At 43.5% G+C, this 16,761-nt stretch overlaps 2 protein-coding genes across 9 annotated transcripts in view; one reads left to right on the forward strand and one right to left on the reverse strand.

Annotated features, from left to right (window-relative positions):
* sorcs2 (sortilin-related VPS10 domain containing receptor 2) overlaps positions 1 to 16,738 on the reverse strand; it is a 502,015-nt gene extending 485,277 nt beyond the window's left edge. For 7 of the 8 annotated variants that reach the window (XM_070544302.1, XM_070544294.1, XM_070544300.1 and 4 more), the window contains exons 1-2: positions 16,534 to 16,651; positions 16,274 to 16,406 (exon numbers count right to left, since the gene is read on the reverse strand). In XM_070544302.1, coding sequence (XP_070400403.1) covers positions 16,274 to 16,349 — 76 coding nt within the window. In that variant the 5' untranslated portion in view covers positions 16,350 to 16,406; positions 16,534 to 16,651. Of the gene's footprint in view, positions 1 to 16,273 lie in introns of all 8 variants that reach the window. The other variant, XM_070544299.1, reaches the window with a different exon arrangement.
* On the forward strand, positions 2,204 to 8,963 carry grpel1 (GrpE-like 1, mitochondrial). The gene is made up of 4 exons (XM_015946024.3): positions 2,204 to 2,360; positions 2,960 to 3,107; positions 7,530 to 7,611; positions 8,016 to 8,963. The coding sequence occupies exons 1-4, from the start codon at positions 2,293 to 2,295 to the stop codon at positions 8,360 to 8,362; spliced, it is 645 nt and encodes a 214-aa protein (XP_015801510.1). The 5' UTR covers positions 2,204 to 2,292; the 3' UTR covers positions 8,363 to 8,963.
* Positions 16,739 to 16,761: the final 23 nt, after the last annotated feature.

Raw genomic sequence — 16,761 nt, forward strand, 5'->3', positions numbered from 1 at the left:
CTAGCTAAATACGTCATGAGCCACAGGACGGAGTTTACAGACATTCTGAAATAATAGTCAGAGTGTTTGTTTACAACTGATCAACTTTTGGAGTTAGTCTCTTTCTGCCGTGTGAGGCCTGAGCTGGACTACATGTGCAACCTTTGGCTTTAGGAGAACATTAATGATGAAGAAGTCTTCTTAGTGATGTTACATGATCTCTGGGTGTCTCCAGCCCCGAGGCAGCCTCCCTCTACTGCATTTTTCACCCAAACACCTTCCGGACCATTCATTTAAATGTTAGACCTGAGTGCCCCCTGCTGGTTGTCTGCGCACCCTGCACCTTGAAGAGAACACTGCGTTCACCTGACTCAGACAAGCCATTTTCCTCCTCTGGATGTGATCTGTGTAAACAAACAACCCCTTGATAATACCGTGAAGGTCTTGTTAGCGTTGTTGAAGGAGATGTGAAAGTGTTCGGTGAAGGTCCCCGAGCATGAATAATTTAAAAGCCTTGACAACATCTAGTTTATGGGAAAAACAAACTAACTTTCAAAACGGCGTCTACACAGCCACCTGCTCCTGACCTTTCTTCCATTACAAGCACACAAAGTGGTGTTTATTCTCCACCATGCCCTTTTGTTATTGCTTCCTGCCAGAACCTGAGCTTCTCACCCCCATTTGAGTCTGACCTACTTCAGCCCTCCAATCCAGCCCATTTTCATATCCCATTGGGTTTAGAGGCAGACTGCTTCAGCCTCTCCGGTAAATAATCAGATAGCTCTATCTGCTCCTGAACCCCTATGACTATGCAGAAAGTCTAAATACTTAACCCAGATAAACAGTCAGAATAAACACACGAATGAGAGGGAGGAGCCTCGTGTTGATGAGAAAATCAGAAGCACAAAAGTGAAGTCTAGAGCTCGGCTTTCCTTCTGGAGTTGGTTTGGATCTCCTTAGTCTTGTTGCTGACGTGCTTCATTCAGCATTGACACACTCACCCATAACTGGGAGCATTTCTGTTATGGTTTGCTGTAGCTTTGCCTCAAAGGGAGCAGGCAAAGCTCAAACATGCAGACATGTTTTCTATTGAATGTGATTTCATCAAAACTCCATCGCTGTTGGATCTCTATAGCTCAAGTTAGGGCTGGGCCTAAAATCATTACCACGCTGCACTGAGGATTTCACCTCCATAACAATAAATGGACGATAACTACGTGTATGCACAGAAACAAAAGTTGTCCGCTTGATGGGGCTGCCACGTGTATTACGCTGAGTCACGTTGTCATGGCAATACATTTTCTATTCATTCCCCAGCCCTAGCTCAAGTCAGACTTCAAATACCTTTCAAGTTTAAACCCTTTCAGACTGCTGTCACACATTCACATGACAGCACTTTAAGACATCTAGCCCAGGGGTCTTCAACCAAAGGCTTTGGAGCAACAAGTGGCACTTTGGATCTTCCGAACCCCTAGTTTGATCTGTGACGTGGAAATTGTAAGTGGTTCTGGAGGTTAAAGAGGGATCCAGCCTGACACTAGCAAGGAGGATCTGTTAAAGTAGTTAAATTGTGTGGTATCCTTGTGATTTTCTTTATCTTAAATACAAGTAGATGCCTACCACTGGCTGGTAATTTCTCAGCTCTGCCCTTTAGTCCAGAACCATCCACTGCACCAACGACCCAAAGCACAGGGACACACGATGTGATCTGGATGAAAACCTAAGTAGTAAATTGCATAGTGGGATGAAGTTGTACCAGTTTGTATGGTGCATGTGAAACATTATGATTAAAAACAGAAACCAAAATCAGAACTGATGGGGAGGAGCTTGATGATGTAACTCAAGATGAATACATCAGAATGAGGGCAGTGCATGAGTGTATTAAATCCTGGCAGCAAAACTGTGTGTATGTAAAACACATCGAGATGTGACAGCTCAGTAAAGGAGAATAAATAGGGTGTAAAAGGTTAGCGTTAAAATTATGCTATTTCACAACACCATACTAAGTTGTGTAGTGTTATTTTTTACATGAGAACCCTAAAATGTGTTTTAATGGTTAAATAAATGACTGGATGACCTTTGACGGTGCTTCTTTAACTGTCCTTGATCACATGTGCATCATTCACCTTTGACTTAAACTCAACCAAACTTTATCTCTACGTCAAACTATCAGATTATTCTTATTGGTCGGTTTAGAGCACTTGCTTTTGACGCTTGTTTGTGATTGGTCGAACTGGCGCGCTGCTAACTTCAGGGTGAGCAGACCGTCAGCGTGTGTCCCCGGCAGCGGCAGCTAGCAGCATTTAGGCAAACATGGCGAGCTGGTGCGTCCGAGCGGTGAGACAGAGCTACTCTCTTGTAGCTTCACCTGCTTTATTAAGGTGAGCCCGTTTACCCTGGTCGTTTCTGTTGCTACTTTTACCGGAAGAGTCGTTTACAGACTATTAGCCGGTTAGCAGCGTTAGCTCTAGTAGCCTTCTTCAGAATTTCGACCTTTAGAAGAAGTTAAAACGAACTGCGTTGGTGTTTTGGAGGTAGACTCGAGCCGCCTGAAGCGCGTAACCACCGTGTGATCTGTGACAAACTGGTAAATCATTACTGGGAGCTGATGGATGTGGTTTTGTCATGGTGAAGTGCTGTTTAAGCTAAGCTAACGTTCAGGCTGACCTCCAATAGATGTAGATGCAGCTATAACTGTGTAGTTGTGGCTTATTTTGTGTGTGTTGGTAATAAAGCCTCCTTTTACCAATACGTTATTAATGAAGTTGGGCGTCATATCACACTTCAACCCGATTGGCTGGAAACAGATGATGACATAAGTTGACATAGAAAGATGCAGTAGACCCACCGAGTGTGTTTACACCGGAGCTAGGCGTATTTAGGTTCATCATTAGGTTTGTACGATGCTTATACAACCATCTCATGTGTGGAGGTGGAGGTAGGCGACTGTAAGAAGGGCTAAGCTGTCTCTTGTGTCTAGAACATCTCCACGGCTGCTGTGCACAGCCACCCAGCAGAAGAATGGCCACAGGTCAGAGGAGGAGGCCGAGAAGACGGAGCAGAGTGGAGCAGAGAAAGTTCTGATGGAGGAGAAGAGCCAGCTGGAGGAGCAGCTCAAGGAGATGACGGTGAGACCTCATTCAGATCTGGAACTAGAGCTGAACTTCACAGCCCGAGTTTCCAGTGTCAGAAAGGAGCGTCTCCTTTTAGCTTGGCTAGATCCGCTTGGTAACAGAGACTGTAAATCAGAATCAGAAGGTTTCATTTCCATTTGGGTGAGAAATCACAACATTAGGAAATCGCTAGCCTGACCAGCCAGCCCCATGCTTCCCATAAGGAGCTCTATTAAAATAACCCCGCGCCCTTAGAATTCTAATCGAGTCAGTTAGTGCTGAGCAGAAGTCGTCACACACGACGGCGCTCAGTTTCTCATAAACGACGGAGTCTGAAGTGGACTTCGCTGCGTCTCTTTCCTCTGTTCCAAATGACTTGAACACGCCTTTAAAACAAGTAGAAGGTCTAAAAGCCCTTCTTCTAAAGAAAGATGTTTGCGCCATCACCTTTTTTGACCACAGCTAAAAAACTACAGCGTTGTGCGGTACAGTCGGGGTTTCCACCTTTTTTCTGATTGGTTCTTTTTGAGCTGGCTAGTCCCGCCCCTCATGTGCCTGACACTTAACCCCCTTACCTGCTGGTGGTGGTCGGAGGGACCGGTGGCGCCTGTGCTCGGCAGCCTCACCTCTGTCAGTGCGCCCCAGGGCAGCTGTGGCTACATCGTAGCTCATCCCAACCAGGGTGTGAATGTGTGATTGTGTTGTAAAGCGCCTTGGGGGGTTCCAGGGCTCTAGAAGGCGCTGTGTCAAATACAGGCCATTAATCATTTTACGTCACTGAGTCAGTGGAGGTGAGCGTCGTGTGTGGACGTTCCGGAGGAGAAGTGCTGATGGAAGGGTTCAGGAGTCTGTCAGGACTTCCTGTTAAGTTTAGGAATTAAAAATACAGGAGAGCTGCTGTAGCCAGCGTCTCACAGTCTCCAATGGGGGGGGGGGGGGGGGGTCTCCGTGAATGAACTTACTACTGGAACATTTTAGGAGTAAAATAGTTTACAGGTTTTAAAATGGTTTCCAGTCCAAAACAGGAGAATTGGCAGGTGTGGTCCTGGTTCTGTGGAGGAACTGTCAGTGAAGGCTTTCACTTCACAACTCCACCTCCTGGTTTCGGCTCCACTGAGTGTGACTTCTTCTCTTCTACGCGTCGCTTTGGAGCCATGAAGCGTTCACACTGGAGAGAGCTGGATGTCACATGTCAGTCAGAATATGAGCAACCACACAGAAAAAAATCAGAATTGAGCATCAAAGCCCGCAGTGTGAACATAGCCAAAGAGACGTGTCCAGTCATGGGTTAGTTGTTCTCCATGCCTCGATGTCCTGGAGGTGTGCAGGTCCTGTATGGAGGGGAGTTTGCAGCCAGTGACCTTCTCAGCAGAGCGTGCAACCCGCTGCAGCCTCTTCTTGTCCCTGGTGGTAGCTCCAGCGTAGCACACAGCGAGTGAGGAGGTGAGGATGGACTCGATGACTGTGGTGTAGAACTGCCTCATCAACTGTGCTGGCAGGTTGAATTTCTTCAGCTGCCTCAGGAAGTTCATCCTCTGCTGGACCTTTTTATGATGGAGGTGATGTTGGGCTCCCACTTGAGGTCCTGGGTGATGGCGGTGCCCAGGAAGTGACATGAGTCCGCCATCGGGATGTCAGGCAGGGTTATGGGACGGGGGGGTCTGTGTGCTTCTGTATCTGGACCTTATGCTGATACCGGTACCGTCTCACCCCCCTGGGTTTTTATTTCAGGTAAAAATAAATCAAGCATTATAAAAAAAATGCAACAAAACTATCATGACTGCTGTCTTTGGTTGCTAATAGGCAGGGATGTGTATTTTTGAAATTCTGGCGATACGATACGTATCACGATACAGGGGAGGCGATACGATGTATTGCGATACATTCAGTCAGACGTTACAAGCAATTTTTTTACTGAATTTATTGTAAGAATGTTCAATAAACAGTCCAAACTGATACGTAACATGTTTAACATGAGGTATCTGAACCATGATGGAGGGTTTTACATTTCAATGGTGGAAACAAAACCCGTTGCACACCGCTGCCACCTAGCGGGTGGCCATTGAATTGCACAGAACGAAAAGAAAATGCACAAATGTTTGCATGTAAATTCTTTCAACAATTCGATACACGGCTTTTGAATACCGATATAATATTGCTGAAAAAATATCACGATATATCGCCATATTGATATTTTCTTACATCCCTACTAATATGGGTGGGAATCTTTAGGCTCCACATGAAGCAGTTATGATTCAGAGATGTGATTATAAAACTAAGTATCTGTTAACAGTACTGATATCTGCCAGAGTATAAACGGGTATAATGGAAAGTTCAGCACCAGAGAAAGTCAAGTTATTGAAAACAGAATATCACTTATCGTATGAAAGCAAGACTTTCACTCGTTTTCATTTTATTTGATGATTTCATTCATTCCAGGTTGGTTCTAGATCTAATAACAGCTGGTTTCTGCAGACAGACAGAACCGCGTTGTTGTTGTTGTAATAATCCCATACAGGATTAAAATCTGATTAGAAAGATTTATTTTCAGAATCGATAAGATTTTATTTCTGTCACCTGATCATCTTAGTAGGGGTAGATATGGACTCTGTGTAAAATACAGGTCCTTCTCAAGAAAGTAGCATATTGTGATAAAGTTCATTATTGTCTGTAATGTACTGATAAACATTAGACTTTCATATATATTAGATTCATTACACACAACTGAAGTAGTTCAAGCCTTTTATTGTTTCTAATATTGATGATTTTGGCGTACAGCTCATGAAAACCCAAAACTCCTATCTCAAAAATTAGCATATCATGAAAAGGTTCTCTAAACGAGCTATTAACCTAATCATCTGAATCAACTAATTAACTCTAAACACCTGCAAAAGATTCCTGAGGCTTTTAAAAACTCCCAGCCTGGTTCAGTACTCAAAACCACAATCATGGGTAAGACTGCCGACCTGACTGCTGTCCAGAAGGCCATCATTGACACCCTCAAGCAAGAGGGTAAGACACAGAATGACATTTCTGAACAAATGGGCTGTTCCCAGAGTGCTGTATCAAGGCACCTCAATGGGAAGGAAAAAGTGTGGCAGAAAACGCTGCACAACCAGAAGAGGTGACCGGTTCCTGAGGAAGATTGTGGAGAAGGACCGATTCCAGACTTTGGAGGACCTGCGGAAGCAGTGGACTGAGTCTGGAGTAGAAACATCCAGAGCCACCGTGTACAGGCGTGTGCAGGAAATGGACTGCAGGTGCCGCATTCCCCAGGTCAAGCCACTTTTGAACCAGAAACAGCGGCAGAAGCGCCTGACCTGGGCTACAGAGACGCAGCACTGGACTGGTGCTCAGTGGTCACAAGGACTTTTTTCAGATGAAAGCAAATTTTGCACGTCATTTGGAAATCAATTCAATTCCATTCAATTCAAGTTTATTTATAAAGCGCCAAATCACGACAAGAGTCGTCTCAAGGCACTTCACATAATAAACATTCCAATTCAGGTCAGTTCATTAAGCCAATCAGAAATAATGTTTCCTATATAAGGAGCCCAGCAAATTGCATCAAGTCAAGGTGCCAGAGTCTGGAGGAAGACCGGGCAGAGGGAAATGCCAACATGCCTGAAGTCCAGTGTCAAATACCCACAGTCAGTGATGGTCTGGGGCGCCATGCCAGCTGCTGGTGTTGGTCCACTGTGTTTTATCAAGGGCAGGGTCAATGCAGCTAGCTATCAGGAGATGTTGGAGCACTTCATGCTTCCATCTGCTGAAAAGCTTTATGGAGATGAAGATTTCATTTTTCAGCACGACCTGGCACCTGCTCACAGTGCCAACACCACTGCTAAATGGTTTACTGACCATGGTATTACTGTGCTCAACTGGCCTGCCAACTCTCCTGACCTGAACCCCGTAGAGAACCTGTGGGATATTGTGAAGAGAAAGTTGAGAGACGCCAGACCCAACACTGTGGATGAGCTTAAGGCCGCTATCGAAGCATCCTGGGCCTCCATAACACCTCAGCAGTGCCACAGGCTGATTGCCTCCATGCCACGCCGCACTGAAGCAGTCATTTCTGCTGAAGGATCCCCGACCAAGTATTGAGTGCATAACTGAACACAATTACTTGAAGGTTGACTTTTGTGTTAAAAACACTTTTCTTTTATTGGTCGGATGAAATATGCTAATTTTTTAAAATAGGAATTTTGGGTTTTCATGAGCTGTACGCCAAATCATCAATATTAGAAACAATAAAAGGCTTGAACTACTTCAGTTGTGTGTAATGAATCTAATATATATGAAAGTCTAATGTTTATCAGTACATTACAGAAAATAGTGAACTTTATCACAATATGCTAATTTCTTGAAGGACCTGTAGACACAACTGCTTTTTAGTCTGTTAGTTTAATCATGATGATTATTATTATTATTTTCCAGGATAAGTACAAGAGGGCTTTAGCAGACACAGAGAACCTGAGAATGAGGAGTCAAAGGATGGTGGAGGACGCTAAATTATACGGTAAAAACCTTTTTCTGGGTATTTTTATTTGATTCCCACAGAGTTCTACTTCAGAAATGCATCAAACGTGATGCAGTTACACACAGAAGCCACTAGATGTCAGAAAGAGCAACTTAAACTAATATAATTAAATAGTGTTATAGTGGTGGACTTTAAACTTGTATTTTCAGTGTTTGGATAAAAAAATACTTTTATTTTATTTTATTTATATATTTTATTTATATATTTATTCTGCTTCTTGTTTAACTGTGAGTTGAAAACATTTTCTTCTGATGGAAGTGAACTCAAAACAGAAAAAAGTCATGATTTATGTGTCTTGCATTCAACATTTTACTGTTAGAAATAAGGTTTAATCATGAGTAGAGATCAGGTCAGCTGACAGTTGAAGCTCTGACTCTCTTTAGGCATCCAGAGCTTCTGTAAGGACCTCCTAGAGGTGGCTGATATCTTGGAGAAGGCCATGGAGAGCGTACCTAAGGAGGAAGTGTCGAGTAAGAACCCCCACCTGAAGAACCTGTTTGATGGCCTGGTGATGACCGATGTCCAGGTCCAGAAGGTGTTTGCCAAGCACGGCCTGGTCAAGCTCAACCCCGAGGGCCAGAAGTTTGACCCCTACGAGCACGAAGCCCTTTTCCACGCCCCCATAGAAGGCAAAGAGCCTGGCACTGTTGCCGTGGTCACCAAAGTGGGGTACAAGCTTCACGGGCGCACCCTCAGGCCGGCGTTGGTGGGTGTGGCCAAAGCCCCTTAGAAGTGAAGAAGTCGCTGTGTCACAGAGTGGGACTGGCTTTGTTGCATGAGTGATGGATGACCTCCAGGCTCGGCAGACTTTTCCCACAACCCTGTTTTCACCCCCCCAGCAGGTGCTACGAGGACAGGCGCCCAGCTGGACCTCCTGTTCAGACCACATCCATCAGTTTAAACAGCGGCCTGGCTCTGGGCAGAAGACTTCCTGTCTGACATCAGCCTGGTGACTTCTTTCTGATACGATCAGATTCTTTAATAAGTCGGAGGATCGTCTCAGAAACAGATGGAGGTCATTAACCTCAAGAAGGAACAGCAGGTCCCCAAGTACAGCTGCTGGACTCATTCCAAAACCTTCTTTTAATTATTTACAAGTTTATTTGTTTTACCTGTGTTCTGTAGTACAACGAAAACAGCACTGGAGATGTTTTATACTGAAGTCAGCTTCCTGCTTCGGTTTTAGGAAAGAAGGATCTATTGTAGTCACACAGCCACAGATCCGACCCCTGAGACGGTTGGGCTCTGCACTGGAAGAGCGATGGTGCACCTGGTGGTCTGTGGTCCATTGTAGGAAATGTCACTATGAGAATAAACAAACGTGTTGGGAATCTTTGTCACATTACTCAGATTTTTTTAAAACTAGGTAATAATTGGTACGGTAAACGGTAAACAAGCTCGGTGAACCCCCGACTAGGGAAGGTGGCTCCAACAGGTCCCAGGAACATCGTCGGATCTCTGAGAGGAACCCTCAGCTCCCGGGCCCCTGCAGAGGAAAAACCTTTGATGACCACTGTTAGGAGTACGGTATTATGGCGGATCTGTGAACAAGCTAGGTTTGAACCCAAATAGCAGAGGTCACTGCTTTGCAAGTCTCAAGTTAGTCACAAGACTTTCCAGTCAAGTCCAAGTCAAAGACAGCCGAGTCCAAAGTCAATGATGTGGAAGTCCCAACTCCAAGTCCTTAACTTTGAATTTTCAAGTCATCTGTCCAACTTCAATTTAATGACGATGATGATAAATAAATTCCAGAATAAAAGCTTTGTTTATTTGCTCAAACAAGCAGAAACTGGTTCTAAACAAAGAGCTGCTGCATTCAGCAGTAATTCAAACCTACAACGAAGAATGAGTCACGAGTTTTGTCCATGTCGGGCCACTTTTGTGCTAAAATATCAAATATGCTCAAGTCATCAAGTCAACAGATGCAAGTCGATTTCAAGTCGCAAATCACTGGCGTTCAAATCCGAGTCAAGTCGTAAGTCTTTATGGATTTTATCAAGTCAAGTAGGAAGTCATTAAAATAATGACTCAAGTCCAAGTCATGTGACTCGAGTCCACACCTCTGACAGAACCCTCCCCCGGCTATCTTTCCTGAGACGTGTCTGCCGGAATTGGAAACCCACATTTCCAGAGGAAACGAGATATCGCTAAACACCAGTTGTCTTTATCTAGGTCCAAACGTCTATGGTCCGTGATTTCAAACGGTGTTTTTCTTGTTGGGACTCTGGTAGTTTGTCCTAAAGAATTAGTGGTAGCAGCCGGCTGTTTCCCCTCTGATCTATTGAGTGGAGAACCTCTCACCAGTGGAGTTCTGATGCTAATTACGCGAGTGTGTGATGAGTGGGCATCGTTTGATTTTGAACGATTCCGATTCCTCGTTTCGATTCTGGTTCCTATCGATTCCCGATTCCGATTCTTTGAAGACATGACATGTTTACATGAGCCAGCTAACCACAGGTCCTACTTGATGAAATAATCTTAACTTCAACATGAATTTTAATTCTATGAACAACAGCATCACCTTCATTTGGACAAAAACATGTTTTGGAGACAAAAAGAAGACGACTTGCAGCACAACCAGTGTGTTTGTTTCTGACCACGACCAAAGTGTGGAAGCAGCCTCTGGGATGAGAGGCTAAATGTCTCCAACATATCCAGAAACGTGCAGCTGTTTCCAGCTAAAACTCTCAGGATGATCATGTCCAGGATGACTGAGAACTACACCTCCATGCTGCAGCAGCTTCAGTCACAACAGGAAGTTAGATGTAGCTGCTGTCAGTAACAAACAGATTTAAACATTAAAACTCAACAGAAATAATTCAGAAAGGAAATTAAAATGTTATTATTTATTATTATTATTGTGGCAGAAGCTGGTGTGGTCCACCACAGAGAAGCTGCTCTAGCATGATGACTTTAATTATTCTACAGGTTATTGTTCAGCCTTCTGCCGCTCACGTGTCTGACTGCTGACGCTCACACACACACACACACACACACACACACACACGAGTGTTGGTGAGCGGCTGCGTCTGACTGCTGACGCTCCGTGTGTGTTGTTATTTCTGCAGTGAGACAAACTCACCTCACACCGTCCAGAGTTTGTTCTTTAAAGCTTCTATTAAATCCACCGTGTTGACGTATTTAACACGTTTCCTCTACGCTGCAGGAGTTAATGTTTACATTACGGAGTAAAAGTTAGTGATGTGACGTTCACGAACGAATCGAATCTTTTGAACGGGTTTTCAAAGTGAATGATGAGAGCCAAGTCCCAGCAGAGAGCCGGGGCTCGTGCTGCACACACACAGCTGGTGTGTGTGATCAGCTCTGAAAAGTGTTGATCACAATTTGCAGATCATGTTTATTTTTCACGGAGGTCAGCCGCGGATTCCTCTTCCGGTCAGCATTCTAGGAATCACAACTAGGAATCGAGAAAAAAAAACTTTTGAACGATTCTGGGAAAAACTACCAGTTGGAGCCGGTTCCAATCGATGCCCAACCCTAGAACCCAGGGAAGTGCAGCGATACGACAACCAAATGGTCCAATAGTTGCTTTCGTTACATGTTACTGGTTGAGGTTTTTAGACAAATGCGACAGAACTTCTTTATTAATTTTTTGTGCGTATTTTTTTATATCTCCATAATTACTGTGTTAGAAAGTTGAGACGTGAAAAAAATCAAGCTTTCCAAATTAGCCCACGTGGCTCCGATGACTCATCCTAAACGTAACTGATGAATGGAGATCGCCATGGTGTTGAAACTGTGAGACAACATGGAAACTACTGGAGAAGGGGGTTCGTGTACTTGGCAGGTGCTTTTATCCAAAGCATTTTACTAATGAGAATGTACCGGAACACTTAATGTTGAGGCTAAAAATAAACTTCTCCGAGCGTACGGCCCCGGGTGGTGGAATGTTGTCTCTCCAGCAAACTGTTGCTGTGTTTATAATATTTTCATGCTCATATTATACTAATATGCATATTTTGGGCCTTTTTAAGCAGTACAACTACCAATAAGAAACTATAAAATAAATTTAGCATTTTGAGAATTAAAATAAATAATTTTACGACCCGTGAGGATTTTTAACTGGAGGATTCTGGCTCTCATCTGGACTTGACTTGGGCTGGAAGGGCTGACCGTGTAAACCTAAAAGAAGAGTTTCTCATCGGTTTTGCTTTAATCCTGATACGACATTGATGTTCATCCCCCTGACGTGGCAGCAACGCTCACCAGTCACCTGGAGTGTGGGGTTATGGTTCTAATCAAAGCTTACTGGTTCCGGTACCAAACGCATCCTGTTACGTGACTGATGTGGACAAATACTGCAGAAATCTGTTGTTTTTTCAGTCAGCTGAACTGGTTTTGTTTGCATTTGTCTAAATCCTGATTGTATTTGCTACGGTTACCATTCATAACTGCTTTAAAACAAAAAGACTGAAGGTTTAGTAGCTTCTGATATATTTGTAGAAAGCAGATATTTTCATGGGTTGTACGTTATCTGGATACTTGTGAAACGTTCTCTATGTATCCCACTCTCATAACTGTTTTTCCGCAGGCACGGCGTTCGATTTAGTTGACTTGAGAAAAGTTATTTGTAGTTTATTTTTTATTTGTTGCTATTGTTTTGTAGTTTTTCTGTGATTTTGAGCAGATTTATTAATCCGACTGAGAGGAAACGCTGTCTGCTCGGACCTCATCAACATGCAGCTCTCGTGGCTGGACTCACAAACCGCCTCTCTGTGACGGGAGGCAGAATCCGCTGAAAGAACAGAGCTGCCTCCTGAAGAGGCAACACGAGTGTGTGTATAGGATACACACTTTAATACACTTCACTCTCTAAAGAACACTAGTGCCATATTAAAGACAGGAAGGAGGTGGTGTAGTTTAAATGGCTCGACAAAAACTCAAAATACTATTAAATACTATAATAATACTAATACCATGCTTCTTTTAGCTTTAGATGTTGCTTTAAAGAAGCTTCAGATCATTCCAATGCCCAAGAGACCCACAGTCAACTCGACTATCGACCTGTCGCACTCGCACCAGTAATAATGTAGTGATAGAGAGACTGGTCAAAGATAACCTCCAGTACACCAAGGAGCCTTCACCCACTGCCCTCCACTCCACTCTGGATGCTCTTTGTGGCCTTTAGGTCGGCCTTCACAAAAATCCTCCAAACTCTGATCACCAACCAGGACCCTCTTGGACTGAACTTCCCCTGCAAAACTGAATATTGGACTTTGTGACAGACCTCAGTTAGTGTGGGTGGTCGTTAAGGACGGGGTGAATGCTGAAACCTTGTGACTTGTGCAAAGTTTTTAAACAGCTACAGTAAAAAGTATGCGGACAACACAACAGCGGCCTCCTCGAGGACGGTTGTGGCAAGACCTACAGTGGTAGTGCATCTTTTTGCAAAAGGGTGCAGCAACATGAACCTCATTCTGAACGGGGAAAATTTTAAGCACTGATCTTTGAATTCAGGAAAAGAAACACCCTCGTCTAGATTTATCTGTCCTCATAACGTGTACCTAGTGCACAGAAGTCTCTGTGATATAGAACTAACTTCACATCCTTTAGAATAAGAAAATAAAATGTAGGGATGTCCCGTTCTGATATCAGATATCAGCCCAAAAACACTGAATCAGAATATATCGGACTGCATCAAAAAATCTCCGAGATAAGCAGTACGTTCCGCTTTAAATTCCATTCCACCATTTCTAGCAGCTCCCAGATCCAGCAAAGTCCATGTGATCAGAACATTTAAATTCAGAATAGATTTTAAGATCCTTCTTCTCACATACAAAGCTCTTAATAATCAAGCTCCATCCAAAGGTCTCTTGGGCATCAATGATCTGATTGTTCCATACGTTCCTAACTGAGCACTTCGCTCTCAGACTGCAGGTTTACTGGTGGTTCCCAGAATATCTAAAATTAGGATGGGAGGCAGATCTTTTAGTTATCAGGCTCCTCTCCTGTGGAACCAGCTCCCAGCTTTAGTCCGTGAGGCAGACACTTTGTCTACATTTAAGAATAGGCTTAAAACATTTTTATTTGATAGGGCCTATAGTTAAAATCTGATGTTAGCCTAAATCTGGACAAGTGGGGGAGTAGAGGGAGGTGGAGTGTACAGTCGGTAAAGACGGCTCTCCCTTGCCCTGCCTCCAACATGCCTCCATCTAAAAGGCTAGGTTATCCAGAGTTATCTCTGTTTATTATGTTTATGTATTTAGCAGACGCATCCCAAGCGACTTACAATTTATAACCTATAGGGCGTGTTGTGATCTGTGGGGGAAACCGGAGTACCCAGAGGAAACCCACGCATGCATGGGGAGAACACGCAACTCCACGCAGAAAAGCCGCAGCTGAGTTTCGAACCTGCAACCTTCGTGCTGCGAGGCAACAGTGCTAACCACTGTGCCACCATGCAGCTCTGTAGTTATGTTGCTATAGGCTTAGACTGCTGGAGGATACACTGACCACTTTTCACACTCTACTACTTTCTTCTACAATCTGCTCTTTAACTGTATTATTTCCTGCTATTTCAGCTGTTAACTTTATTTTCTCTGTAAGTGTTTTTCTCCCCAGAAGAAGCTACAACGATGTTCTGCTGAGCTGTGGTGGCCTCATGGAGGGGGCCATCGACTAGCACACTGCTGCTAACCACTAATACATTCTCCTTCTCCTGATAATAACTTTTTGCTTTCCTTGACGTTGGATGTGCTACTACTAGTTTACCCGTTTAATTATAGATCCACTAGGATAAATACAATAAAGGTTATCTTTCACCAAATAGAATATTTACTAAGACATCACAATGTAACCACAGAAACACTGTGTGTGTGTGTGTGTGTGTGTGTGTGTGTGTGTGTGTGTGTGTGTGTGTGTGTGTGTGTGTGTGTGTGCGTGTGTGTGCGTGCGTGTGTGTGCGTGTGTGTGTGTGTGTGTGTCTGCTCTGTCTTCTCCATCCCCAGTGAGTCGTGGAGGATGGCTGCTTATACTGAGCCAGGATCATCTGGAGGTTTCTTCCTGTTAAAAGGGAGTTTTCCTCTCCACTGTCGCTGCATGCTTGCTTAGTATGAGGATTGCTGTAAAGTCACTGACACTAGTCAGTGACTCGATGCAACCTGCTGGGTTCCTTATATAGGAAACATTATTTCTGATTGGCTTAATGAACTGACCTGTATTGGAATGTTTATTATGTGAAGTGCCTTGAGACGACTCTAGTCGTGATTTGGCGCTTTATAAATAAACTTGAATTGAATTGAACAGTGTGTGCTAGCAAAGTAGCAAGGAACAATGTCGGCCATGGCTGTATTACTGGTTAAAGTCTGAAAAAGACAGTTTGGCTCAGTGCAGCACTTGTCATGCACCAGTTTCCCGTAGTGGAACAGAACTGGGGAAGATCAATACGTCCAAACTCATCGTGCATTTAAAGCAGGATCACAAAACGTTACGTGACGATTATCGCAGTGTGTGAAACTGAAACTTTACACTCAACTTGTAGCGGTTGGTCAGTGAACAATATTGTTTTTTCCTCATGCCCCTAAGCTCAGCTGTTCACAATTATGCAACCAAAATAAAAAATTGGTCAGTTTTTTATACTTACTGTTGCTGGCTTTTGTTTTCTGTTTGAGTAAAATTACTTGATCGAGCCTTTCATACATTCCACACTATGCAAAAGGTAAAAGTATGTATGGTATGTGCTGACATCGTATCGGAATGATATCGGCATTGGTCAGTACTGAGGGCTGAAATATCGGTATCTTATCGGGATGTCCCTAATAAAATGTACAGGACCTTTCTGTTTTCTTATCCAAAACACCTGAATCCATTTGACAGCAGTGTGTTCACCATTTTTATTAATAGTGCAAAATTATATATATGCACTTTCCAGTGGCGGCTGGTGAAAAATATTCTTGGTGGGGCTGTGCTATTTTTTTTTAAACAAACTTGTGCTTTCTGAGCTTTGTGCACAACTTCACTATTTCCTGAATTAAGCACAGCTCTTTTATTTCCTGTCTTACATCATTGGACAAACTGATTAATCCAGGTGTGTCTGACTATTGGCAAACTGCCTTGCGGACCAAGGTTGAAAAATACTGCATTAAATTGCACATAAAATAACACGACCATAAATGGTAAATAGGCAATGCAAGAGGCAAGTAACAAAAACATTTTGTTTAATTTCAACATTTGAGTGAACACGAAAAATTATGAGCAGGTCACTGTTACAGTAATGGTAGTAAACACTACTTAGACAAAATGCCAGAAATTTACACTGTTAGGACTTATGGAAAGTGGAAACACTTTCATAGGAAATAATGTCATCAGTATCCTCTTACAAATGTCATATTTCCCACTTTTTGGGACAAATCAGAAATGTTTTATTGTCCCAAAAGCTGGGAAATTTGTTTGCTGCAGCAGAAGTGTAACAAGTAAAATGGAATCAGATTGATGTATGTACAAATTTACTTGAAATACACATTTACATGATTAAATATGTATAATAGGTATGTGTGTTGAAATTAGTTTTTACAGTTATTGCACATTAAACATGTTATTAAACAAATGTCCCGGTTTGTGGGACAACCAAGGATTTCTGATTCTGATTGTCTTGTTTACAGAAATGTAATGTACAGCTTACCTCTGCACCCAGCTGCTGTTCTCCCTGTCCAAACGTCCTCCGTTTCTTTGTTGGCTGCTGCACTGATGCGCTGCATTCCTCAGTCAGAGAAGGAATGGAGTCCCCAATGAGACACAAGTTCCACATCCACCTTCTGTGGATCCCAGCCGTTACGAATAACAAACACGGAAAGCAAAATAACGCATTAGCGTGATTGCATCCAGCTAGCCACTGCTTCCTGGTGTACCAATTTTGGGAGAAGCGTCGTGTGTACAGTTTACCCTTCTCCTTCTCCTGCTGGCTTCTCTTTACGTCGGGCTGATCTGGTCCAAGCTCTTTGACATTAAGTTTTTCCACCATAGTTCTCCTCTCGAACGGATGCTGGAGAAGAGACCGAACTGAATTCAGTGGCTGCTGAGATCCGGTATCCTGGTTGTAGGCTCACTGGCGTCCATGTCTGCGTCTGTGTCACGACCGTCACGAGTCACGACCAAAAACGTGCTGGAGTC

The sequence above is a fragment of the Nothobranchius furzeri genome, chromosome 14 (assembly GCF_043380555.1).
Source record: "Nothobranchius furzeri strain GRZ-AD chromosome 14, NfurGRZ-RIMD1, whole genome shotgun sequence".
Taxonomy (NCBI): domain Eukaryota; kingdom Metazoa; phylum Chordata; class Actinopteri; order Cyprinodontiformes; family Nothobranchiidae; genus Nothobranchius; species Nothobranchius furzeri.

Coding starts and splice junctions, on each gene's coding strand:
- grpel1 (XM_015946024.3), top strand. CDS start 2,293: ATGGCGAGCTGGTGCGTCCGAGCGGTGAGACAGAGCTACTCTCTTGTA. Junction 3,108..7,529: donor AGCAGCTCAAGGAGATGACG/GTGAGACCTCAT, acceptor ATTATTTTCCAG/GATAAGTACAAGAGGGCTTT. Junction 7,612..8,015: donor GGAGGACGCTAAATTATACG/GTAAAAACCTTT, acceptor GACTCTCTTTAG/GCATCCAGAGCTTCTGTAAG.